Genomic DNA, 24,981 nt, shown 5'->3' with positions numbered 1-24,981 from the left:
TCGTTTTTTCCAACCACGTCTCCCAATCACAAGAGATTTTTTTTACAGACTGAATCTAATGGAGAGCACACGAAACTAAGGGTAGAAGTCTCGAACAGGGACGATGCCGGCAAATATACAATCCAGGCAAAGAACGATTACGGCTCAGATCAAGCTGATATCGAAGTGACAGTCGTTGACAAGCCGGGTATTCCAAGAGGTCCTCTCCAGTACACGAATACAACACAAGATACTGTGTCCATGTCCTGGAATCCACCAGCTGACGACGGTGGCGGTGATATAAGCAACTACATCGTTGAAATCAGCGAGTACGGTACAGACAGTTGGAGACCTTGTCCAGGATTCTGTCCAAGACCATCGTTCACAGCTCGAGGTCTAACAGAAGGCAAGAAATACGTGTTCCGCGTAAGAGCCGAAAACATGTACGGTGTATCTGAACCGTTAGAAGGAAAACCAGTAGTTGCCAAGTGTCCATTCGATCCTCCTGGAGCTCCAAGCCAACCAGAAGTTGCTGGATATACACCGTCCTCCTGTTCTCTCAGATGGAAACCACCATCTTCAACTGGAGGCAAACCGATCACTGGATACTACGTTGAAAAGAGAGAAAGAGGAGGTGAATGGACTAAAGTCAACAACTATCCAACGCCGAATACCCAATACACGGTGCAAGATCTCAGAGAAGGTAACAAATACGAATTCCGAGTGATAGCTGTGAACGAAGCAGGTCCAGGTGAACCAAGTAAACCAACAGAACCAGTCGTAGCAAGACACCAAAGATGTAAGTTCGACGCACACGCGTGAAATGAACAGAATTATTAAAAATCACTTTTTTCAGTCGTACCAGATTCACCAGAACCACCCAAACCTGACCGTATCACGAAAGACAGCGTCACACTTTCTTGGAGACCACCTAGGAGCGACGGTGGTTGCAAGATAAAGGGCTACATCCTTCAGAAACGAGGAAAGAACGAACCGGATTGGTCCGATGTTAATTCAATTCCAATAACAAGTTTGGTTCATACGGTACCAAACCTGAAAGAAGGATCTGAGTATCAATTCAGAGTTATTGCCGTCAACGATATAGGTAATTCCGAACCAAGTAAACCAAGTCAGAATATACTCATCGAGGAACAGCCGAACAAACCATGCATGGACCTTGGTGGAATACGCGACATCACTGTACGAGCTGGTGAAGACTTCAGCATACACGTACCGTATATTGGATTCCCCAAACCCACAGCCAGTTGGTTCGCTAATGACAAGATCCTTGATGAATCTGACAGCAGAATATTCCCCAAACTTACTGATGACTCTGCCAGCATCATAGTGAAAAATTCGAAACGCACGGATAGTGGTCAGTACAGGCTACAGCTGAAGAATCCTTCAGGCTTTGACACGGCGACCATCAACGTCAAGGTTCTGGACAGACCAGGAAAACCTGAGAACTTAAGAGCCGATGAATTCGCTGGAGATGCACTCACCTTATACTGGCAGCCGCCCAAAGATAATGGCGGTTCTGATATCACCAACTATGTTGTAGAGAAGAAAGAAGCACGATCCTCAACTTGGTCTAAAGTTAGCGGATACGTCACAGTTCCATTCATCAGAATAAGGAACCTTACACTTGGAAAAGAATATGAATTCAGGGTGTTTGCAGAAAATCAATACGGTACATCCGAACCGGCCGTTACATCTGAACCAATCAGAGCTAGACATCCGTTCGATGTTCCAGGAGCTCCTGGAACACCAAAGGGTATTGAAACGAGCGAAGATTCCATTACCATTCAGTGGTCTAAACCAAGGCATGATGGTGGTTCGCCAATAACTGGATACGTCATAGAAAAGAGGCTTATCACCGAAGATAAATGGACTAAGGCTAGCCATGCTTTGGTTCCTGATTTATCACACAAAATAATCAATTTGATTGAGAATCACGAATATGAATTCAGAGTGGCCGCCGTTAATGCAGCAGGTCAGGGACCTTGGAGCTCTGCCTCTGATGCCATTTGTGCGAGAGCACCACCATCTGCGCCTAGGATAACATCAGATCTAAGTATCAGAGATATGGTCGTCATCGCTGGTGAAGAATTCAAAATCACTGTACCATACGTTGCCACACCTAAACCAAGGGAAACGTGGATGATAAACGGTGAAGAAATATTCTCAGACCAAAGGATCAAATTCGAGACAACAGACATCGCTTCCATTTTCACTAACAAGTGCGCCAAGAGAAATGATTCTGGCAGTTATACCATCAAGCTCACGAACTCTGAAGGATCTGACTCTGCTTCTTGTAGGGTAACCGTGGTTGATAAACCACAGCCACCTCAAGGACCTCTAGATATATCAGACATAACACCCGACAATTGTTCGTTGGCTTGGAGAACGCCTATTGATGATGGCGGTTCTCCAATTACCAATTACATCGTTGAAAAACTAGACACGAATGGTATCTGGGTCAAAGTGAGCAGTTTCGTGCGCAACACCCACTACGACGTTATGGGATTAGAACCTAATAAAAAGTACAGCTTTAGAGTACGCGCTGAGAACCAATACGGTATAAGTGAACCCTTAGAAAGTACAGAGCCAATCACTGCCAAATATCCGTTCACCGTTCCTGACCCACCAAGTCCACCAAGGGTCACAGACTGGACTTCCAACACCGTTTCCTTATCTTGGGATAGGCCAGCTAACGATGGAGGTTCAAGGATCCAAGGATACAAACTCGAATACCGCGACATAGTCCATGACGCTCATTGGCAAATCACCAGCGATTACCTCATCAAAGAAACTCACTTTGATCTGTACAACTTGACCCAAGGTAACGAATATGAATTCAGAGTGAGGGCAAAGAACGCTGCTGGTTTCAGTAAACCGTCAGACTCCTCCGCTAAATTCAAGCTCAAGGGTAAATTCAACGTACCATCACCACCAAGAGAACCTAAAGTGGTCAAAGTTGGCAAGAGTTACGTAGATCTCACTTGGGAACCACCGACCAACGATGGAGGCTCGAGAATTACGGGATACGTTATTGAAAAGAGGGAGATTGGTAGCCCGTTATGGATCAAATGTAACGAGTACAACGTAACCGATACGAATTATACAGCGTTGAACCTAATCGAAAGGAGTGACTACGAATTCAGAATCTACGCAGTGAACGCAGCAGGCAGAAGTGAAGCCAGCTCCTGCACCACGCCAGTCAAGATCTGTGAAGTCCTTGGAGGTGAGAAGCCCGAATGGATAAAACCGTTGAGCAATCAAACGGCACCGTTAGGAAAGACTGTCACATTGGAATGCGAGGCTTATGGTAAACCAGAGCCTACGTTCCGCTGGTTGAGGAATGGTCGTGAAATAAACATCAGTGGTCGTTACCGACACGAAAGCAAGAACGGAGTTGCAAGACTGCACATTTCCGATCTGTTGGATATTGACGATGGGGATTATACTTGCGAAGCGAGCAACACACTTGGTGCTGCCACTACAACTGCCAGATTGAAAATAGGAGCACCTCCAAAGATCGAGAGGCTTCCAGGAGATCTCTACTTACCGGAAGGAGATAACACGAAGATAAAGGTATACTACTCAGGCGATCAACCTTTGAACGTAACCCTCAGTAAGAATGGAAAGAACGTAGAAGATTCAACACACATAAAATACACTATCTTCGACGATTACATCATCATTTACATCAGAGGAATCCAAAAAGATGACGCCGGAGACTATACGATCAATGTATCGAACGATAATGGAAGCACATCTGGCACATTCACTGTCTACATCACAGGACTCCCTGGTCCACCAAAGGGACCTTTGGGAACAACAGACATCACCCAGCATACATGTACCCTATCGTGGAAACCTCCTTCCTACGATGGTGGTTTAAGAATAACGCATTATGTTGTTGAAAGAAAAGATACATCCTCGGAGCACTGGATAACAATCGCCAGCTCCGTTAAGGAAACTTACTTCACCGTTCAAGGCCTCACCGAAGGACAAGAATACGTATTCAGAGTAATGGCAGTGAACGACAATGGAATGGGACCACCACTCGAAGGTCTGAACCCGATCAAGGCGAAGGCTCCATTCGATCCACCATCACCACCCGGAATACCTAAAGTCACGCAGGTGGGTGGAGATTTCGTACACCTCCAATGGGAGAAACCAGAGAGCGACGGTGGATCCAAAATCCAAGGGTACTGGGTCGACAAGCGAGAGATGGGCAGCATGGCTTGGCAGCGTGTCAACGTCTCTCTGTGCTTCGCCACGCAGATCAGCGTTTCGAATCTGATCGAAGGACGTCAATACGAGTTCAGGGTGTTCGCGCAGAACGCGGCGGGCTTGTCCAAACCCTCGTCAGCCTCTAACTCTGTTGAAATCAAAGATCCACTTGCTGCTGTACCTCCAGAAATAGTGAAACCGCTGAGGGACGCCCACTGCATCCAGAACCACAACGCCAAGTTTGAATGCACGATCACTGGTGTACCTAAACCGACGATAACGTGGTACAAGGGCGCAAGGGAGATCAGCAGTGGTTCCAGATACCACATTTACAGCGAGGGCGATGTGCATCACCTGATAATCAATGACGTTTTCGGAGAAGACGCTGACGAGTACGTCTGCAGAGCGATGAACAAAGGTGGTGTCAAATCTACCAGAGCTGAACTACTGATAAAGAGTGAGTATTTTGATATCACACCTTCACTACATTAGTCTAGGTCAAGTAATTTGATTTCGATATACATATGTGTTAGGCTTTAGGGTTCATTACAGTTTTCTCGCTCTACCAAGAGATACAACGTTTGGTTTTAGCACTCCATGACTTTTATAATCGGAAAAATAACTCTTTGATGTTTCAGCTGCTCCAAAACTCAACATTCCACCAAGATTCCGAGACACAGCCTACTTCGACAAGGGAGAAAACGTAGTGGTGAAGATTCCATTCACAGGCACGCCAAGACCTAGGATCACCTGGATAAGGGAAGGAGAGATCATCGAGTCCGGTGGTCATTACCACGTTGAAGTCAAAGACAGGCACGCCATTCTGACTATCAGGGATGGAAGCAAACTAGACAGTGGTCCTTACAGAATAACCGCCGAGAACGAATTAGGACAGGACTCTGCAATTATAAAAATACAGATATCTGATCGTCCTGATCCACCTAGGTTCCCGGCTGCTGATAACATCGGTCACGATTCGCTTGCGTTGTCCTGGAAACCTCCAGTTTGGGACGGAGGTAGCAACATCACCAATTACTTGGTTGAAAGGCGGGAACATCCATTGTCTACTTGGATTAGAGTTGGTAACACTCGTCTCACCACCATGGCTATAGATGGATTAACGCCAGGACATCAGTACGAATTCAGGGTTTACGCTGAAAATATCTACGGTAGGTCCGATCCTTCAGACATCAGCAACTTGGTAACGATGAAGGACACCAAGAAGAAACAACCGCCCAAGAAGAAATACGAAGTGGACGAAAACGGCAAGAGGATAAGGACTTCGCACAAAGAACCGGTCAAAGACTACGACAATTATGTCTTCGATATATATTCGAAGTATGTACCACAACCAGTGGACATAAAATCGAAGAGTGTCTACGACGATTACGATATACTAGAGGAAATTGGTACTGGTGCCTTTGGTGTAGTACATCGTTGCAGGGAACGCAAGACTGGTAATATCTTCGCCGCCAAATTCATTCCTGTATCTCATGCCATGGAGAAGGAATTGATCAGGAAAGAGATAGACATTATGAATCATTTACACCATCCCAAGTTGATCAATTTACACGACGCTTTCGAAGATGACGACGAGATGGTGCTTATTTACGAATTTTTGTCTGGCGGCGAATTGTTCGAAAGAATCACGGCGGAAGGTTACCAAATGTCCGAAGCTGAAGTTATCAATTACATGCGACAGATATGCGAGGGTATCAAGCATATGCACGAGAGGAACATAATCCATTTGGACATCAAACCTGAGAACATAATGTGCCAAACACGAAAGAGTACGAATATCAAACTGATAGACTTTGGACTGGCAACAAAACTGGATCCTAACGAAGTGGTCAAGATATCAACTGGTACCGCTGAATTCGCTGCTCCAGAGATCGTGGAAAGGGAACCTGTCGGTTTCTACACAGACATGTGGGCGGTTGGAGTATTGGCCTATGTATTGTAAGTATAACATCCTAAACAATTCTACGAAATGGAACTAAGATTAAATCGTTTCAGATTGAGCGGTTTGTCGCCATTTGCTGGAGAAAACGACATTGATACTCTGAAGAACGTCAAGGCTTGTGACTGGGACTTTGACGAAGAAGCGTTCGCGGGCGTATCTGAAGAAGGCAAAGATTTCATCAGAAGACTGCTATTGAAGAACAAAGAGTAAGTCTTATATACCTTTTCCCATTCCCATAACTCAATGAGATAGGCAGAGCAACAAGGTCTCTTTAGTCTGGGTTCCTAGTCACTCTGGAATCAAAGGAAAAGGGAGGCCAACACACTCCCCAGAGGGGGAGAGCAAATACCACTTACTGGCCCAGAACTTCTCCGTAGTATCTCCCTGGAGAAGGGAGATACCAAGAGAGAAACACTCTAGGGTAATCTTCCAGATCATTCCTTCGTGATTTTGAAGTACCTGGATCTGAGTAAGAAGAAGTAACGTCTCCCCACTGGCTTCCTCACAGAACACTGTCCCCTTAGGAAGCATATAATGGGAGTTAGCCTCCTGAAGGCCCTCTCAGATGCTGGAGTTCACTGGAACTCTGGAGCTGGAGCACAACAGACCCTAAGGTCGCAGTGGAACGTAACCAACCCCCTTACCAAACTATAACCTTACCCTTTCCCATCAATTTCGATTACCTATCAACGTTCTTCGTTTTCAGGAAACGTATGACTGCCCAGGAATGTCTGATGCACTCATGGTTAGTTGGTGATCACAAAGACAAGAAAACTGTCATCGATAGGAGCAAGTACATCAGAATACGTGACAAGATACGCTCCAAATATACCGAATGGGAGTCGTTCGTTCTTCCAATTGGACGGTTGTCAGAGTATTCCTCGTTGCGTAAATTGTTGCTCGAAAAGTATAAAATACATGACGCCTACTTCGGTAAGTTCGTCTTTTTTTGGCTTATTCCATGATCTTCACGAGTTATAATCTTTACAGACCGTCGACAGGCTGCTCCAAGATTCGTCATCAAGCCTCAAAGCGCTTTCTGTTACGAAGGACAGAGCGTCAAATTCTATTGCCGCGTTATTGGTGTGGCTCCACCAACCCTTAGTTGGTTCCGTAACAATTCAGAACTTAGGCAGAGCGTTAAGTTCATGAAGCGATATGTTGGTGACGACTATTACTTCATTATAAATAGGGCTAAGTTAGAAGATAGGGGAGAGTACGTAATAAGAGCAGAAAACCATTTCGGAGCTACTGAAGAAGTGGTATTCCTCAACGTCCATGGTAAGTGCACATGATTTATTCCTTATTTGCTACATATGATTCACATAAGTCACGATAGTTCAAAATATTCAATCATCTGATCAATTATTTTTCCCAAAGCTCTTCCTAAAGTCGTGCAAGAATACAAACCGCAAGATCAGCCGGTGAGGAGGAGAGAACCACTGCCTTACACCTTCTGGGCAGAGGAGCAAGAATGCGCACCAAGTTTCACGTTCTTGCTACGTCCACGTGTGATGCAAGAGAAGGACACCTGCAAACTGTTGTGTTGTCTGAGTGGAAAACCATTCCCCACAGTTAAATGGTACAAGGACAAACGCGAGCTCAGTAAATACGAATATTCGATGTCGCATAGTGACGGTGTTATAACCATGGAAATTGTTGGATGTCGACCATACGATTCCGGAAAATACACATGTGTAGCCACGAACTGTCATGGTGTGGACGAGACATCGTGCGTGGTTATCGTTGAAGGTGAAACGAGCACAGAGGAGCAGACGGCTTTGGCAGAGAAACTGCTTCACTCAGCAGATAGGAAATACATCGAACAGCCAATTAAACCTGCACCCGTGCCAATAACCATTAGGAAACCGATAGCTAATGCCACAAATGTTACAAACAGTCTGAAACAATCTTCATCTAGTCTTAGTGTTAGTGATTCCGGACGAACGGCTAGGAAATATGGTAGAATAGACTCCACAGGTAGTCCGAATAGATCTAGGACATCAACGAAGGAATTAGCACGTAAGTATAATTGCAAATGAGGTGAAAAATTATTATTCCACTATGGAAGTCTCTGCCAAACTGAAATAGATGAAAAGACATAGGTAACCAACATGCTCCCAGAGAAGCAGAACCAGACGAGTTTATCAGCTTGCTGAACATCGTTTTGGGGCTTATTATCTTCTGCTTATAGCTACTCCTCATGGAGGGTTTCAAATAAAGCTGTCATTCTTAACATGACCACATAACTATTTCGATTGCCAGTAACTTTCAGCCTATTAAACCCAAACCTCTCTTCCATCTTGATGTGAAAAAGGCAGACAAGCTCCACGCTAGCTTGCCCCTGGTTTGTCTAAGGCCATTAGCACTTGATAACATTCAGAATCTCCTCCCTTGACCTATCAAATCTAATCGATGAAATTCTCCACTTCCCCCAAGAGTGTATTTTCCGGCCAAACACAGTTTGATTGATTATGTTGCAGTGCCACCAGACACGACGATGTTCGCACCGAAGTTCACTAAAACTTTGTCGGATTTGACAATAAACGACGGGGAAAGTCTGTATCTGACTGCTAACGTGAGCGGTGATCCAGACCCCCAGGTGACATGGTCCAAAAATGGCAAAGTGTTGAGTTCCTCCGAAGTTGTGGATCTGAAATACAAGGGTGGCGTTGCCACATTACGTATAAACGAGGTTTATCCAGAAGATGAGGGGGAGTACATATGTAAAGCAAGTAATTCTTTGGGCACGACCGAAACAAAATGTCGTTTGAAGATAAAACGTAAGTCCGAAACGTTCGTTTTGTTTCAGTAATTTCAATCATTTTCAGCATCATCATTATAATATCCCAATTCACCGTCATAATTGGTTTTGAGGGATACATCGCAGGCTGCAATAATTCTTGATGAAAATCTGAACCATCAGCAGATATTGTAAAATCTTCCTCTTGGGCAAGGCTGGTGAAAGAATTATTGCAGCCATTAAAGCAACCATTACAAGTTTCCTCGTGAAAATGTATTTTTATTTGTAGGTGCACATTTAAAGACCTTAAGTTAACTTTTTCAAGTTCAATGGCAAGTAGTAAGAAGTTAAACCCACAAACTTCAAATATGTAGTAACTTAATCAGATTAATTCTATGTAGCTTGTATACTGTATCATCAAACCCTCATAAGTCAAAAGAGGATTACCATCAGAGATTATTTCCAGATAAATGTTTAATATTTGATTGGAATTTTCGACTGAGAATTCAGAATCAGATTCGTTATTCAATCGAAAATTCTTCTCATATTATGGTGATAAATATAATAATAAATGCTTTATTATTCCTCATTTCAGTTAACCCAAATGTATTTACTTTTTGTCTCGTACTTGTAACTAATTGCAAGTCTCTATTGATCATCATTATATCTGTTTTTACAATGTTTTGTTGGGAAAATTCTGTTGCCTGCTTTGGCAATTTCTGCAGGTTAAGACGAAAAACAGTTGAAATCTGCAGATAATTCCTGAGAATTATTTCTTTCAACCCTAACCAGTCATTTTTTATACCCACAAACATTGTGTAATGTGATGGCGTATAGCAATACTTCGACTTGACAAGTGATTCCATAATTTCGTGAAATATCCAAGGATAAAATTAATATTTTGAATCATTGTTGGCGTTCCTCTGAACCGTTTCATGATTTTAGGACAGCAATGATGATCGATAATGATACGAGCCAAGTTTAATATTATGTTGAATATATATTTTGTATATAGATGTTGTTGGGAAAAAATATTTGCTATGTAAATAGATTAAATGTTGTAGCACTTTCACAGTGTAAGCCAGTAGTCTTCAAATCAGGGGCAAGCGAATGATTCTCTAAATTTTTTGGAGGATATACTACAGAAAAGATGCGCCTAACAATGTATCCCTAATGTTGTGATGAACCCAGACGTTTGAAGACTATTGGTCTTTAAATAATAACGAAAGTAAACGTTTATTTCTGAATTTCAGCAATGACCAACGGAACGACAAACAAGATTAAGGGTTCAGACGACAAACCACCCAGAATAGTGGATCATCTACAATCAAAATTTGTGAAGGATGGTGAATCAGTAACATTGTCTTGTCGCATCATTGGGGCCAATAAGTTCGACGTTATTTGGCTGCATAACAATAAAGAGATTAAACCGAGCAAAGATTTCCAATACACGAACGAAGCTCACATTTACAAACTTGTGATAGCGGAAATATTCCCAGAAGATTCTGGAGCCTACACCTGTGAGGCATTCAATGATGCAGGAGAAAGCTTCAGTAGTTGCACTCTTAATGTATTGGTACCTGGTGAACAACCCAAAAGCCCAGTCTTCAAAACATTCCCTCTATCAGCAACCGTGTCTGAAGGTGAAACAGCAACATTTGAGGCAGAAACTGAAGATGAGCCTTTGCAGATAAATTGGCTCAAGGATGGTAAACAAATAAAAGAGAAAGCGTCTAAATACAAGTTCACAGCTGACGGCAAACGTTATACTCTACAAATAGTATCCTGCGACTCCAATGACATTGGACAGTATCAGGCCAAAGCCATCGGAAAGAAAGGAGAGACATTATCTGCCTTCTCCTTGAATGTTGTACCTTCAGGAGAACAGTAATGTTTTCATCATAAGCTGTGAATTCTCTATCGAAAAAACGAATCCTCAACCCAACCATGTTACATATATCTGTTCAAAGAAGACGACATGCTAATCGCGTAAGATCTGGACGCCAGCATCCTCAGAAATTACGAACATCAAATCCAGATCTTACTCGACCTACCATGTCTTTCAAGCGAGCCATATTTCAAGCTGGGACGAATATTGTTTTATTTTTAAATCTTGAATGGAAAGTATTTAGTGTGAGAGTGCTTAGCAGTTATTTCAAATCGCCATCCTGAAATATCTTTTCTTCGAATTAAATCTCCGTAGATAATCGCTTTTGCAAAGCCGTACCAATCTTCTATGTTAATATAATAAATAAATATATTTAATTTTTCACCTGGACTTTTATTCATGCCCATAATTCATCAACAAGATTCCACTCTATAAAATAAAAAAATAGTTACCTCTGATACTGCGTCTTAGTAAAGCCTTGAGCCAATCTTCATCTCTGACTTCAGTCTCGACGAGAAATGCTTTTTAGTACATTCCGAAACACGACCACTTCTCACCAAAGTGGCAACAAAATAGGAATACGAAAGTACAACGCACTACTCTGTAATCTGTGGCACAACAAGAATGAATCATCACGTTAGTGAACATGTGGACAAGTCCAACCTTCAGTCCAATAAATTTATACCGTTTCCCTTAAACTTTATATCACAGAATGAAAAACAATTAATAAGCAATCAACATTTATGATTTTCTTATTAATCAAAAGGCTAAGGATATGCTGTGGAAAACATTATTTTCTCCCAACACAACTGGCTTTATTTTATTCATTACTTTTCTTTGATTGAATTTTTTAATATTCAAATTATTTAAATCCAATGTGGGTAGCGTTTCTTCAGGTTGAAACGATTTATAACTCCCTTGTGCTTATGTATAAAGTCACTAAGTCATTCCAGCATCTCAGTTAACTAGTCTACCTCATTCTAAGGAATGTATTAAATCAGACTCAACTTTTTTTTCTTCTCTATTCATTTTGAAATAAGGGGTTGTAGAGGATATTGAAGTAAAACCAAACGACTTATCAAAACTGATATAATTAATCATTAAATCATTAGGTAGGTAGCATGTACACACCATAATAAATTAAAATGGACAAAGAAAAATTTTCTAGTGTTTAAGTCAAATTCGAGTCCTGACACTTTTCCATAAAATACTTCATGATTTCATTCAGATGAACCAAAATATCTTAATACTATAAAATATACTATATTTAACAATTATATGAAATTCAAGATATAAAAATATGGGAAAATTACAAACATTAAACGAAAATTGATGCATTTATGCACATTCCAATTGTATAAATTCTATTTTCCTCATATTGAATTAGATGTGGTGGTGCGGAGCACCAGGAGATGCTACTGCAGAAGCTTGCGGTGAAGGAGGGGTAGGTGTATTGCTAGATCCAGGTTCAGAAGTTGGAGGAGGGTGAGATGATTGAGTTTGATTGGCCCATTGTCCTTGCTCTGCTTGTTGCCGTTGATGGGCTTGTTGTCGAGCTCTAAATTCAGCTGCTTTCAGTTGCTCCAAATGAAATTGCTGTCGCTCTGTTATCAGCTGTTGTCTTTGATACTCCAATCCTTCCCTCTCGCGTTCCATTGTCGTCTCTAATTCCTCAAAATGTCTGAGTTTTATTTCAAGCTTTTTCATCTGTGTTTCCACCAACAAGGCAACCAATGACTTGATTTTTCTCTCTTCAACAGCTGCCAGATGTTTAGCTTTCACAGCAGCCGCTGCTAAAGCTGCTGCGGCGGCACTCTGCATTTCACTATCTTTAATCATAACTTTTTCAGTTTTAGGTTCGGAGATGTCCATTTTCTCTTCTTTTTCTGTTTCCGCCTGTTCAGATTTTTCTTTTTCTGCACTCTTCTCTTCGTTTTCATCTCCATTCTTCTTCTGCTCCGTTTTTTCATCCTTGACATCTTCCTTCTTGATCTTGTCTTCTTCTTCTTTATCAGGTACAGTTCCTGCTATGTTGGTCAATGCCAAATTAGCAGCAGGATCGTATTTTCCTTCTGCAGAGGAAGCTTCAACATTTTTCAAGTGAGCATCCATAACAGCTGCAGGTACCTCTTCTTTTATACTGGCAAACTCATTCATAGCTGATTTAGCTGCAGCTGCTGCTACTCTCGGATCAACTATTGAAGCTAGAAAAGCAACAGTGGACATTATTGGATTTCCAGCCTTACTGAAAGGAATCGGTTGATAGGCTAAAGGACCCAGAGCACCCCCTGCTTCAGGATCTTCCAAGTATGGGTCTTCGATTGGAAGTCTCAAGAAATGGAGGATACATTCATCCTGAGTTCTTGAGCCTACATGCTCACACACTTTATTCCAGTCATCTTTGTACATTTCTAGACCTTCCAACAGGAGGAGTGTTTCTTGTTCTGTCCAGTCTCTTGTCATAGAAGCTGCACTCTTGTTCCTCAAAGCTGCTGGTTTTTTGGCATATTGATCTAATTTCAAACCAAAACTGGATATTGGTTCACCATTCTCAGGTTTCTTGGACTCTGCCGTTCTGTCCAGGTCAAGTAATGTCTTAGCAGCGCTTGGTTGAGGAGTTTTAGGAGGATTAACAGGTTGTAAACCAGATGGAGTATCGGATAGAATGTGGAAATGAGATGTCGGAGGTGGTCCCATAGGGGTAGGTCTTGAATCTGTATCCACTTGATAGTTGATGAGTCCCCATTGCTCTAAGAATGCATGAACTCTCATAATGGCGCAAACATCTCCAGCCAGATTCCTTCTACAAGCTGTACTAGTTATATACTCAGTTGGGTTTAGCCTGTAAGTGTCAACCATGAAATTCCTGTATGCTAAATATATCTCTGGCGTTTTTGATTTGTTCCTTCCATTGAAAAATTCCGGTAAAGCACGCTTCTCAACTTCATGAATAGAATTATAATCAAACCAAGCAGAATAAGAAGGTATTATAATATGGTGAGTTTGCTCAGTAACATTATCTTCCTGACCGTCGTCTTGAATGGTTGTATCACTATTTTTACCAGTTTGAGAATCTTCACATTTCTCCTCAGCTTCTTCTATATCAGTGATTGATCCACCTTTCAATGGCTGAAGTTCATGATCCTTCTTCGTAGGCTGGGCAGGAGCTGGTGGTGGATTCACCTCAACAATATTAGGCTCAGGGGTGGGCTCTTCCATATCCTTAGTGAGATCTTCAGGCTCTGCCTCATCCGATTTTTGTTTCTTACCAATAGCTGGGCTTCTCCCACTTTTCCTTTTGCTGACTTTCGAAGGTGGTGAGGGTGATCTTTTTCTCTTTTGCTTCTTCCTGCAATTCAATAATGTCACAATTTAATAGCAACAATTCACTTATATGTAGATAAATTCATATCGATTGGTTATTTCAAAAAAGAAGATAATTTATGAAATTTACCTGTTTCTATCATCAGATGATGGGTTCATGAGGTCTTCCACGGACATCCTCAAGGGGTGAACCTTTTTCCTTCCAAGTTCATCTACTTCATAATCTTCTTCAGGCATCCATTCATTGTACTGATCACTATCTAGTAACCAGTTGAAAGATACTCTCCATGGGCCATCGTGAGGACTAGGACTATCCATATTCATATTATCAATAGTAGATTCCATATTAACCCAAGTATCAAATGAACTAGGGAAATAATACCAATGCATCATAACCATTTTGTCCCGTTTGAATAACGGACGACCATATTCCTCCTCAAGAGGATCAACAAGGTCAAAACATATGTGAGTAGCATTTTCTTCATTTTCTGCAACTTGGGCATTCCTTTTTCTCACGATTTCTTTCAATTTAGATATTAATGATTTGTCCAGATCAGGCTTGATGTAAATTATTGGTATTGCATATATTTTGCTTGTAATTAAAGCCCTTTCTATACTTTGAAACATTTCAAATGTTCTATCAACTTTAGCATTACTCTAAAAGAAAAAATAAAATAATCTAAGTTCACAATTCAAAGATTTGTGTTTACCTTTCCAGATGGTAATTCGAACCTCTTCCAATTATGTTCACTTTTGAATTTATAAGCAGCTAGAAGAATTTGACAGAGTGCACCACCTGGTTTAAAGTCCATAAAAAATTTTACCTGGAAAGTTGAAGAATCGTAGAGATATAGACATGTGAACAAAACAATCACTTACTGGTATCCTTGTCATGATAGGTTTTTGTACATTTTTACCCAGTGAATCTTCTTGGAATTGTAACAATTGAATTATCAATGTTGATAACGATTTGTTTGTTGGGGGATCTGGTTGAATATACTGAAAGAGAAAGATTCGTTTAGTTCAGCACACTCTTATCATTAAGAATTATCACTGCACAATTTACCTTCTTGGCATTCTTCTGCAGCCATTGTTTTACTGTCTCTAAAGAAGTCAGCGTTTCTGGAGATTCAAAATATTTCACATTAGGACCTCCGTCCTTCTTAGGACCAAATGGCATCATCTTGTGTGAAAAATTTTCAACTTATTCTAGAAAGTCATGCTATAATTGAACAAAGTAACTCATATAAAACAGTCGTCAAAGTATCGATGTCTTCGATACACAGCAGCTTTTATGTAATGCAAATTTTCAAAAAAGGATATTAGTGGTTATATGAATATTATTATTAAAATTGTAAAGCCGACAACGACAAACGATGCATTATTTTTTCTATGACTAAACTTCTGCCTTCTGCCGTATTGACAGCTCCTTGTCAAACGGTAGCCTCATTATTGAATTTCTAACCAGCTTTTCAGCTTGACCTCTCCACCAATAGAGAGCAGCAGCAGTTTCAAAAGATAGTAAATTGAACTCTATTTGAATGTTGAAAGTAGTTGAATTAAAAAATCAGGGATATTAGTTATTTTACAATTTTCGATTTATCATTTATTTATTCCGAAGGTGCTGTTTACATTTCTGTACAACTTCAACAGCTTGACGATGGATCCAACAACATTTGTTAGAATCGAAACCAGGTACTACGGAAACTTTTGAATTTCCTCTCCGAATATGATTATAATGAACTGATCGATAAATTCTGATTCTTGTTCACGCATTTTTCTTATCAGCTCATTTCCTACCGGAAATCTTGATGATTCTGGAAGGACGAACATTTTAAATTTTGAATCCACGTATGAGTTCTTACATCATTATGCACAAATGCTTCAATCGATTTCAGTGGAAATAACTAAATAATTTCAGGAAGATGAGGAATAGAAATTGATAATATGTGGATTATCTGTAGTAGCAAGAATAAAATTGAATTTGATTCAAATAAATTCAAGGAAAATTTGATAGCGGAAGTGTTACAGGTGACCAATCACAATTCGCCACCGCTTAAAATACTGTACCATGCGCATAGAGGGGGCCACGTAGAGCAAGGCAAATAGCGGAAAATTAATTAGCAGCTCTAATTCGACGGTGGATACGCCGATGTGACAGTGTATAAATATAACACCGGTTGGAAAAGTGTGAATAATTTGATAATTATGTTACTCGTGAAACTTTTCCTCTTTTCTTTTCTTTGCTACACAGCATTTTCAAAGGAGGAAGATGTTATAGATCTTGGAGACGGCGACTTTTCCAGCAAACTTGCCGAACATGAAACTGCACTTGTCATGTTTTATGCGCCTTGGTGAGTACAATTTACATACGTTTTTTATCATTGTCGGAAAAAATTGTGCCGATTTTACAGCATCTGTATACCTTATCGTATTTTCATTTCACTTAGGTGCGGACATTGCAAAAGATTGAAACCGGAATACGCTAAGGCAGCAGAAGAACTTGTCAGAAACGATCCACCAATCACCCTTTTCAAAGTTGATTGTACTGAAGCTGGTAAAGAAACATGTAACAAGAACAGCGTAAACGGGTATCCTACGCTGAAAATTTTCAGAAATGGCGAATTTTCACAAGAGTATAATGGACCTAGAGAAGCATCAGGTTAGTGAACTTTATGATGACGAGTCAAATTCGTGATGAAATGATTCTTAATAGCTTTTCGATTGCGAATGGTTATCGTATGCAGTATTTAACATCCCTAATTTTTTTTTATTCACAGGAATTGTCAAATATATGAAAGCTCAAGTTGGTCCCAGTTCGAAAGAATTGAAGACTGTTGAAGAATTGGAGAAGTTCTTGAAATCTGAAAATGATGTGTCTATTGTTGGTTTCTTTGAAAAAGAATCGGAACTCAAAACAGCCTTCTTGAAAACAGCAGACAAACTGAGAGAATCTGTTCGTTTTGCACACTCTTCTTATAAAGAAGTCTTGGACAAACAAGGCTTGAAGTATGACGTAGCTGTTTAATTAGGACAATTTTAACTTACTTGGGGTAATTTTCAGGGATAATGTTGTTCTTTTCCGACCGGAAATTTTGAAGAACAAATTTGAAGATAACCAAGTTGTTTACTCTGGAAATGCAGATTCTGGTTCCATCAAGGATTTCATCACTAAAAACTAGTAAGTAAGATAAAAAATTCCTTCATTCTAACGTCATTTTGCCTTTTTCAATAGTCATGGTCTCTGTGGACACCGTAAATCTGATAATAGACAAGATTTCAAAAACCCCTTAGTTGTTGCCTATTATGCTGTCGATTATGTGAAAAACCCCAAGGGAACCAACTACTGGAGAAACAGAATCCTCAAAGTAGCAAAGGAATTCAAAGACCAAATCACCTTCGCAATCAGTTCCAAGGATGAACTCACACAAGAATTGAATGAATACGGCGTTGATTTCATCAAGCATGATAAACCAAGGGTATTTGCCAGGGATGAGAAGAACCAGAAGTTCGTTATGGAAGATGTTTTCTCGTAAGAACTTTGTTTAATATTTTTGTGAGTTTCTTGACAGAAATCTTTCAGAGTTGAAGCTTTGGAACTTTTCGTCCAAGATCTTTTGGATGATAAATTATCACCTTACGTCAAATCAGAACCCATTCCTGAAAGTAATGAAGAACCAGTCAAGGTTGCTGTTGCCAAGAACTTCGAAGAACTTGTGCTCAAGAACAATAAAGACACACTTATTGAATTTTATGCACCCTGGTGTGGACATTGCAAAAAACTAGCCCCAGTCTATGATGAACTTGCACTCAAGGTAAGTACTGCAGTGGGTCACAGTGGAATGTAACCCCCTTATAAAACTATAAATTATAAGTACTTTATGAATGTTAACTTGTTTTTTATCAGCTTAAAGATGAAGATGTTTCCATTGTTAAAATGGATGCTACAGCCAATGATGTACCTCCCTCTTTTGATGTAAGGGGTTTCCCAACATTGTTCTGGTTACCAAAAGACTCTAAAGACAAACCTGTGAGATATGATGTAAGTGTCGAACATGTAGAAGAATATATCTACAAAAATAACATATTTTCTCATTTTCAGGGTGGCCGTGAATTAGATGACTTCGTCAATTACATTGCTAAGCATGCCACCAATGAATTGAAAGGTTACGATCGGGCAGGAAAGCCTAAAGCAGATAAGACTGAACTATAAGAAATCAATTGTGAATTATAGTTTTATGTAATATTTAATTTCATTGTCATCATTTTAAAATGTTTTGTTCCAAATGGTGAGATTTAGAATTGATATTTTGATTTTATCAAGAGTTTTACATGTTCATGTAGAGCTGAATTATTGCAATTGAGTGCAACTTGAGGTTGTTGGAACATTTTAAGACATTCATTCATGCTGAATTGTAATGCTTAGTTTCTTTGAGTTCGTATTTTTGTTACAAGAGATTTTGGAAAAAAAATAATAAGAAACAATGCTTTGTTTTATTTTCTTTTTTCTGGAGTAAGGACCCTTTCTTTGTGTTTTATTCTTGGTAATGTTATTGGGCTATCATTTCGCATCGCAGTCGGCAAAGTTTTATGTATTTAAACAGTTTGCAAATATTCTTTGAACCCAACAGAGTTCACTACATATTGTGAATATTGTAGGAGTCTAGATCAGCTTTATTTATCATTTTCAGATACTCGAATCGTCAGGTGCAATCGATCAATTATTCATTAATTTTCCAGGATTAAGAGAAATGGAATGTTTTTGTTGGGACACTGTGTATATTCGCCCCTCTGATAGGGGGGAAAAAGAAAATCAGGCATAAACAGTCGTATTTTGAGTAAAATATGGCAACATTGTGGTAAGGTGCAATCTATCAATCACTTTGTAAGCGCTTCGGGTGCGGTGTGAAGGTGTTTTGTTTGTACATATTGGTAATAATAATTATCAAATAGAAATAAATTGTGTCCCAGATTGGCCGAAATTCAATGACCAAAGGTAATTTAGCTCTAAATCCTCATACTTTGTGAAAATCGTGAAATAGTTCACTTCACTTGCGCACCATCCGTTATTTGGAAAACAACATGGTGGCATGTTGGATAAATAAATTCTTTGTATTTGTGTAGCTGCTGGTGCTAATGTTCTGTAATATTAAAAGGTGAAATATATCTCTAATCATTATTTCTATATGTTCTGTTCGATAACTGTTGTACGTTTGAAGGTGTAATTCCTCTTTAAGTCGTTCTCAATGGCCCATCAGCTCTACTAATCTATCATCTCATTTTTGAGATGAGTAATTATTTATCTTTTATTTGTTTCTATATCCAACTATTAACTCAGTTCATTTCTGCAGGTGAAAATCACCTTTAAGATGTCGTACATGAACCAGAATAGTCGGCCAAGTAAGTAAATGTTTTCATCCATAGTATTTGTTTCTATGGAATGTACAAATAAATGAGTTTTGTTTTTAGATTTTGAGTTAAAACATGAATTATTGTTTCCTGTTTATATTGGGCGTTTTATTCCATTGTAGCATGTATTGAAACTTATGTAATTTTCTATATTGTGAAAGTATGATGCTGATGATTAATGTATCGAAACTCTGAGTCATTCCAATTCATAGAACACACTGATATTTCGTTTTATGATATATGATATCTATATATATTCATGTATGTCACTTATTCAGTTGAACATCTTCTTAACATTTCACTTTTTTGAAATATTCCTCAAATCTTGCCTTAGTAGTAAATAGTAACCAGGTTTGAAGAAGTATGTTACTCGTAATTCGAAATGAAGTTTACCTACATTGTAATGAAAGAATTTCAATCGATACTTATGATCATTGAAAGCTATTTTCACTGTATCTATTAAATTGATCTAATATACCCTGTTTTTGCAGTGCCTGGCCACTATCAGAATTCAGAAATGTCTACGAAAGACCAAACCTTGATGTGGCAACAGAATTCCTACATGGGTGATTCAGGTATTCACTCAGGGGCTGCCACCCAAGTCCCGTCCTTGACTGGCAAGGAAGAAGATGATATGGATATTTTTGATCTCGATCAAGGATATCCACAGGGTTTCACCCAAGAACAAGTGGACGAAATGAACAACCAATTGAATCAAACAAGATCACAGAGAGTCAGGGCAGCTATGTTCCCGGAAACACTGGAAGAAGGTAAGAAAATCAATTTAAGCTTTAGATACTACAATTATTCATCTAATTTTGGATGAATATCCAATGGAATTTGGTAGTCATGGTTGTCTTTTCGAATCAGAGTTGTTGGGTAACTTGAAGCAGCGGGATTTAGGGATTGGTTGAAAAAAATCCATAAAACGGTACTTCCTGTAGCATACTGCTACCAGTTTTATTTCACAGACAATATTTACTTGAAATGAATGAATTGAAAACATTTTATGATCTGAACATAACAGATTTGGTATTTTGCTAGTACATTGTCTGAGGATTGTGTTATTGTTTTTTGTAGTACTACTAATAAAAAATGCAATAGATTACATGTGTGTTTCATTTTTATATGCTGATTTTGGAGATTTCTATCCCATGCAGGTATTGAAATTCCTTCAACACAATTCGACACAACACACCAGACAGCCGTTCAGAGGCTTTCTGAACCATCACAAATGTTGAAACACGCTGTTGTGAATTTAATCAATTATCAAGATGACGCTGATTTGGCTACGAGGGCTATCCCTGAATTGATTAAACTGTTGAATGATGAGGACCAGGTTGTTGTGTCTCAGGCTGCCATGATGGTGCATCAGCTGTCGAAGAAAGAAGCTTCTAGGCATGCTATAATGAATAGTCCCCAGATGGTGGCAGCATTGATTAGGGCAATCTCAAATTCCAATGATTTGGAAACAACCAAGGGGGCTGTGGGCACTTTGCATAAATTGTCACACCATAGGTCAGTATCTTTTGATGAATTGATTCCAACATTCTTGCTATGTGTCTAAAAGATGAAACTCTAGTTAAACTATTGTCTTATCTTCAGGTAGTCGCTGTGGTTATGGTGAAAATCGTAATTGGTAATTTTTATTTCAGGCAAGGTTTACTGGCAATTTTCAAGAGCGGTGGTATTCCTGCTCTGGTGAAACTGCTTAGCAGCCCTGTAGAAAGTGTTCTTTTTTATGCTATCACCACTCTGCATAACTTACTTCTCCATCAGGACGGTTCCAAAATGGCAGTAAGGTTAGCTGGCGGTCTTCAGAAGATGGTAGTACTTCTCCAAAGGAATAACGTCAAGTTTTTGGCCATTGTCACTGATTGCCTGCAAATACTAGCCTACGGAAATCAAGAGAGTAAACTGATCATTTTGGCATCTCAAGGGCCAATTGAATTGGTCAGAATCATGAGGAGTTACGATTATGAGAAGTTGTTGTGGACCACGTCTAGAGTGTTGAAGGTAAAGAAATGAATGAGATGTTTGAGTTATTTGAAGTTTTCCCTTCTTCTCAGGTACTCTCTGTTTGCTCTAGTAACAAACCAGCAATTGTAGAGGCAGGCGGTATGCAGGCATTGGCGATGCACTTGGGAAATCCAAGTCAGCGTCTCGTTCAGAATTGCCTGTGGACACTCAGGAACTTATCTGATGCCGCTACTAAAGTGGATGGCTTAGATAGCCTTTTGGGATCCTTGGTTCAAGTACTTTCAGCGACTGACGTCAATGTTGTAACTTGCGCTGCCGGAATATTGTCCAATTTGACGTGTAACAACCAGAGGAACAAGGTGACAGTTTGTCAAGTTGGTGGTGTGGACGCTTTGGTTCGAACTATCGTGAATGCCGGAGAGAGGGAGGAGATAACAGAACCTGCTGTTTGTGCGTTACGTCACTTAACATCCAGGTATTTTTAGGAATGTTTACACCTAACCAACATCTGTTTCCCTTTTTTCTAACTCATATTTCGAGTGATGTGTTACTATTTCTGTTTCGTTTTATTAGACATGTCGAGTCTGAGATGGCACAGAACACTGTGAGACTCAACTACGGTATCCAGGTGATTGTTAAGCTGTTGAATCCTCCATCCCGTTGGCCCCTGGTGAAGGCCGTTATCGGCTTAATCAGGAATTTGGCACTTTGTCCTGCCAACCATGCTCCTCTAAGAGAACACGGTGCAATTCACCATCTTGTGCAGCTACTGATGAGATCGTTCCAAGACACACAAAGGGTAAGTCAACGAATTGATCAGTTTTCGGAGGATTAACTGTTCCAGTCATTCCAGAGGACTAGCGTGTCGACTGGCGGTAGTCAGGCCCCAGGAACTTACGCTGATGGCGTCAGGATGGAGGAGATAGTTGAGGGAACAGTTGGAGCTCTCCATATATTGGCCAGAGAATCGCATAATCGTGCTATAATACGTCAACAGATGGTCATCCCAATATTCGTGCAGCTTTTATTCAACGATATTGAGAATATACAGCGTGTTGCGGCCGGTGTACTTTGCGAACTGGCTGCCGATAAAGAGGGGGCTGAAATGATCGAACAAGAGGGCGCCACAGCTCCTCTGACAGAATTGCTTCATTCCAGGAACGAAGGTGGGTGGTTAGCTTTGTTCGGGGGCTTTGAAGGCTTTACCTAGGTTTGTTCCAAGCGTTGAACCTCTTTAGAAAGTTCCTGAACTCAAAACTTCGTAATATCCCTATTATTTAGCCTATAACATGAAATTCTTGTTTTATTTCACAGGAGTGGCAACATACGCTGCGGCTGTCCTATTCCGAATGAGCGAAGATAAGCCGCAGGATTATAAAAAGCGTTTATCGATGGAATTGACGAATTCCCTCTTCAGAGAAGATACAGGGTGGAATCCAGATTTGATGGGCGCAGATTTACAGGTGAGCTTTGTGAAAATGTATTGAGTGAGGTAGGTGAAAATAATCAGAATTGATGTGATTATTTGTGAATTCTTTAATGTATACGAATCTAGGAATACAACTTGTCGATCGTCCATTGCCAGTAAAATGCAATGTAAGTCCACATTTCCAAAAAACCCTTATTTTTATCATTTGCGAAATTATTTTTTATACGATTTTGTTTGAATTATTAACTTTTGTTCTTTCTTCATATTGTTTATGGGCTTCATCATGATCTTTTGTATTAGTTGTTATGATTTTATTATTTTTTGCATTTAACCCTTATTTTAGGACATTTTGAGTCCTGATCAACCATATGATAACTTGTATGGGCAAGGCCCGCCCAGTGTTCACAGCAGCCATGGTGGACGTCCATATCAACAGCAAGGTAAGGTTTATTCTCAATTTGGTCAGAAATATTGATGCGATAAATAGTAGTAGTTGCATTTAGAGTTTTTCTATGATTGTGAGTGTATTTATGTTATTTATGCTAAAAAATAATCTGTACTCTGTTTATTGAATTTCACAAAACGCCAAAATAATTCTATCAATAAAAGGATGATATAACCAAGTCTTATTATAAAATTATCCCTGATAGTTTTATAAATAAGAAGTTATGATCTTCGGCATGAAAAATATTTTCCCCTAAGGTTAATAGCCCCATCAAGAATCAATTAATCATTGTTTCCTTTTTATTTTCCCAGGGTATGACCAGATACCCATAGATATGGAGGGATTAGAGATAGGATCACATGGAGGCAATGGGTCGACTTACAGCGCAATGGACGTGGGACCAACTGATCAAGATTTAAATTTCGAACAGTTGCCCACCCCTCCCCAGGATAATAACCAAGTAGCAGCATGGTATGATACAGATTTATAAGCAAATACTTTCATGTTTCATGGACCCGTCTAAAAGAGTTCTAGGGCAGGTCGTCAAAGTGATCAAATAATAATCCTTGTGATGTAGGCAGTTTTGTTTTATTTTATATTTTTTTTTGTTTTTTTTTTTATTGATCTGAAACTCATCATGATGACTTCAAGCAGTGAATTTTCCTGCCCGATTGATTCCAAATTCCGCTTTTTTTTTATTATGAAGGAATTAAATTACATATTCAGTAGTTTTGTGGTTTCAATTTTCGAATGTCGGGATACCACTGGAATTTTACATAATCCCATTGATTGTCTTCAGCGAATATATTTTTAAGCGTTGACAATTGATTTATGATGTGAATTTGTTGAGTTTCATTGTTTTGAAGGTTTGCTAGCATTTTTTTATAACTACTTGAAGGGTGATAATTGAAGAACGTTTCTTGAACCTTTTCATGGTTAAAAATGATATTTTTCTTATGAAGTTTTTACCATTAAAAATTTTGGAACGTGTAATAGTTTAGAGAATAATCGATGTACAGTTGATACTGTGACATCAGATTTTGCATTGCAAGATATAGTGTGAATTTATATTGAAAATTTTATATTGGAATTTTGGTGCCAACTATTTTGTTGATAAAAATCATTTTTATGACATTATTTGTTAGTGTTTTTTATCTTATCTATTGAGTGCATTGGATGTATTTTCATTTATTTACATAATTTTATTTATAACTGAAAAATTATGATATACCATTCTATCGTTAATCTTTTTGCAGTATTCAAAAAAGAACATGTCTGGGAAGACATAATATTTTTATATTCTTTGTTTATTATTTTTCCAGACTCTTGATTCAGAAATGTATATCAATGGGCACAAATATTTTGTGTTATAGGTGTTATTTCTGAGAACTAACAGGGTAGAATAATAAAGGCACTGCCTATGTATGCTTCGAATTATGGATTTTATTTATCCAATATACCTGTTTTTCCATTCATATCCTATGAAAAAAAAATTGAACTATTATCTGCCTTGCTGATTGGCTAAGTGTTCGATTGTGGAAGTTTTCACCATGGAAGGCTTTAGCAAACTGATCTTCATGGC

General features: G+C 39.3%; 4 protein-coding genes across 17 annotated transcripts in view; 3 read left to right on the top strand and 1 right to left on the bottom strand.

Annotated features, from left to right (window-relative positions):
• The window catches only part of LOC123322447 (twitchin), a 42,751-nt gene extending 31,555 nt beyond the window's left edge, over window positions 1–11,196 (top strand). For 12 of the 13 annotated variants that reach the window (XM_044910431.1, XM_044910432.1, XM_044910430.1 and 9 more), the window contains 9 exons: window positions 49–778; window positions 836–4,675; window positions 4,857–6,177; window positions 6,235–6,387; window positions 6,888–7,114; window positions 7,172–7,462; window positions 7,562–8,203; window positions 8,665–8,964; window positions 10,178–11,196. In XM_044910431.1, coding sequence (XP_044766366.1) covers window positions 49–778; window positions 836–4,675; window positions 4,857–6,177; window positions 6,235–6,387; window positions 6,888–7,114; window positions 7,172–7,462; window positions 7,562–8,203; window positions 8,665–8,964; window positions 10,178–10,815 — 8,142 coding nt within the window. In that variant the 3' untranslated portion in view covers window positions 10,816–11,196. Of the gene's footprint in view, window positions 1–48; window positions 779–835; window positions 4,676–4,856; window positions 6,178–6,234; window positions 6,388–6,887; window positions 7,115–7,171; window positions 7,463–7,561; window positions 8,204–8,664; window positions 8,965–9,213; window positions 9,257–10,177 lie in introns of all 13 variants that reach the window. The other variant, XM_044910429.1, reaches the window with a different exon arrangement.
• A 691-nt stretch (window positions 11,197–11,887) lies between these two features.
• LOC123321528 (SWI/SNF complex subunit SMARCC2) lies at window positions 11,888–15,550 on the bottom strand. The gene is made up of 5 exons (XM_044909183.1): window positions 15,203–15,550; window positions 15,016–15,135; window positions 14,847–14,960; window positions 14,267–14,793; window positions 11,888–14,161 (listed from the first exon to the last, which is right to left on the bottom strand). The coding sequence occupies exons 1-5, from the start codon at window positions 15,317–15,319 to the stop codon at window positions 12,196–12,198; spliced, it is 2,844 nt and encodes a 947-aa protein (XP_044765118.1). The 5' UTR covers window positions 15,320–15,550; the 3' UTR covers window positions 11,888–12,195.
• Window positions 15,551–16,223: 673 nt separating this feature from the next.
• LOC123321727 (protein disulfide-isomerase A3) lies at window positions 16,224–18,621 on the top strand. The gene is made up of 8 exons (XM_044909462.1): window positions 16,224–16,490; window positions 16,587–16,798; window positions 16,917–17,145; window positions 17,201–17,317; window positions 17,372–17,668; window positions 17,720–17,951; window positions 18,044–18,178; window positions 18,239–18,621. The coding sequence occupies exons 1-8, from the start codon at window positions 16,345–16,347 to the stop codon at window positions 18,347–18,349; spliced, it is 1,479 nt and encodes a 492-aa protein (XP_044765397.1). The 5' UTR covers window positions 16,224–16,344; the 3' UTR covers window positions 18,350–18,621.
• Window positions 18,622–18,972: 351 nt separating this feature from the next.
• On the top strand, window positions 18,973–24,833 carry LOC123321497 (armadillo segment polarity protein-like). Of its 2 annotated transcripts, none has more exons than XM_044909139.1 (11): window positions 18,973–19,132; window positions 19,488–19,536; window positions 20,037–20,315; window positions 20,706–21,063; window positions 21,201–21,561; window positions 21,615–22,000; window positions 22,099–22,324; window positions 22,379–22,691; window positions 22,840–22,988; window positions 23,298–23,394; window positions 23,711–24,833. In XM_044909139.1, the coding sequence occupies exons 2-11, from the start codon at window positions 19,506–19,508 to the stop codon at window positions 23,887–23,889; spliced, it is 2,379 nt and encodes a 792-aa protein (XP_044765074.1). In that variant the 5' UTR covers window positions 18,973–19,132; window positions 19,488–19,505; the 3' UTR covers window positions 23,890–24,833. The 2 variants fall into 2 exon arrangements, with proteins under 2 accessions (XP_044765074.1, XP_044765073.1); XM_044909138.1 differs by having other exon boundaries at window positions 22,370–22,691.
• Window positions 24,834–24,981: the final 148 nt, after the last annotated feature.

Source organism: Coccinella septempunctata, chromosome X (genome assembly GCF_907165205.1).
Source record: "Coccinella septempunctata chromosome X, icCocSept1.1, whole genome shotgun sequence".
Lineage (NCBI taxonomy): Eukaryota > Metazoa > Arthropoda > Insecta > Coleoptera > Coccinellidae > Coccinella > Coccinella septempunctata.
This window is presented reverse-complemented; position numbering and strand designations above follow the sequence as displayed.

What these genes read in the sequence shown, in the direction of transcription:
- LOC123321528 (XM_044909183.1), bottom strand. Translation starts at nt 15,319, where the DNA reads ATGATGCCATTTGGTCCTAAGAAGGACGGAGGTCCTAATGTGAAATAT. An exon ending in CTATCATGACAAGGATACCA is followed by an intron (nt 14,961 to 15,015) that starts GTAAGTGATTGT and finishes TCAACTTTCCAG; the next exon opens with GTAAAATTTTTTATGGACTT. An exon ending in TCATCTGATGATAGAAACAG is followed by an intron (nt 14,162 to 14,266) that starts GTAAATTTCATA and finishes ATTGAATTGCAG; the next exon opens with GAAGAAGCAAAAGAGAAAAA.
- LOC123321727 (XM_044909462.1), top strand. Translation starts at nt 16,345, where the DNA reads ATGTTACTCGTGAAACTTTTCCTCTTTTCTTTTCTTTGCTACACAGCA. An exon ending in GTCATGTTTTATGCGCCTTG is followed by an intron (nt 16,491 to 16,586) that starts GTGAGTACAATT and finishes CATTTCACTTAG; the next exon opens with GTGCGGACATTGCAAAAGAT. An exon ending in ATGATGAACTTGCACTCAAG is followed by an intron (nt 17,952 to 18,043) that starts GTAAGTACTGCA and finishes GTTTTTTATCAG; the next exon opens with CTTAAAGATGAAGATGTTTC.
- LOC123321497 (XM_044909138.1), top strand. Translation starts at nt 19,506, where the DNA reads ATGTCGTACATGAACCAGAATAGTCGGCCAA. An exon ending in TTACGTCACTTAACATCCAG is followed by an intron (nt 22,001 to 22,098) that starts GTATTTTTAGGA and finishes TCGTTTTATTAG; the next exon opens with ACATGTCGAGTCTGAGATGG. An exon ending in TGATGGGCGCAGATTTACAG is followed by an intron (nt 22,989 to 23,297) that starts GTGAGCTTTGTG and finishes CCCTTATTTTAG; the next exon opens with GACATTTTGAGTCCTGATCA.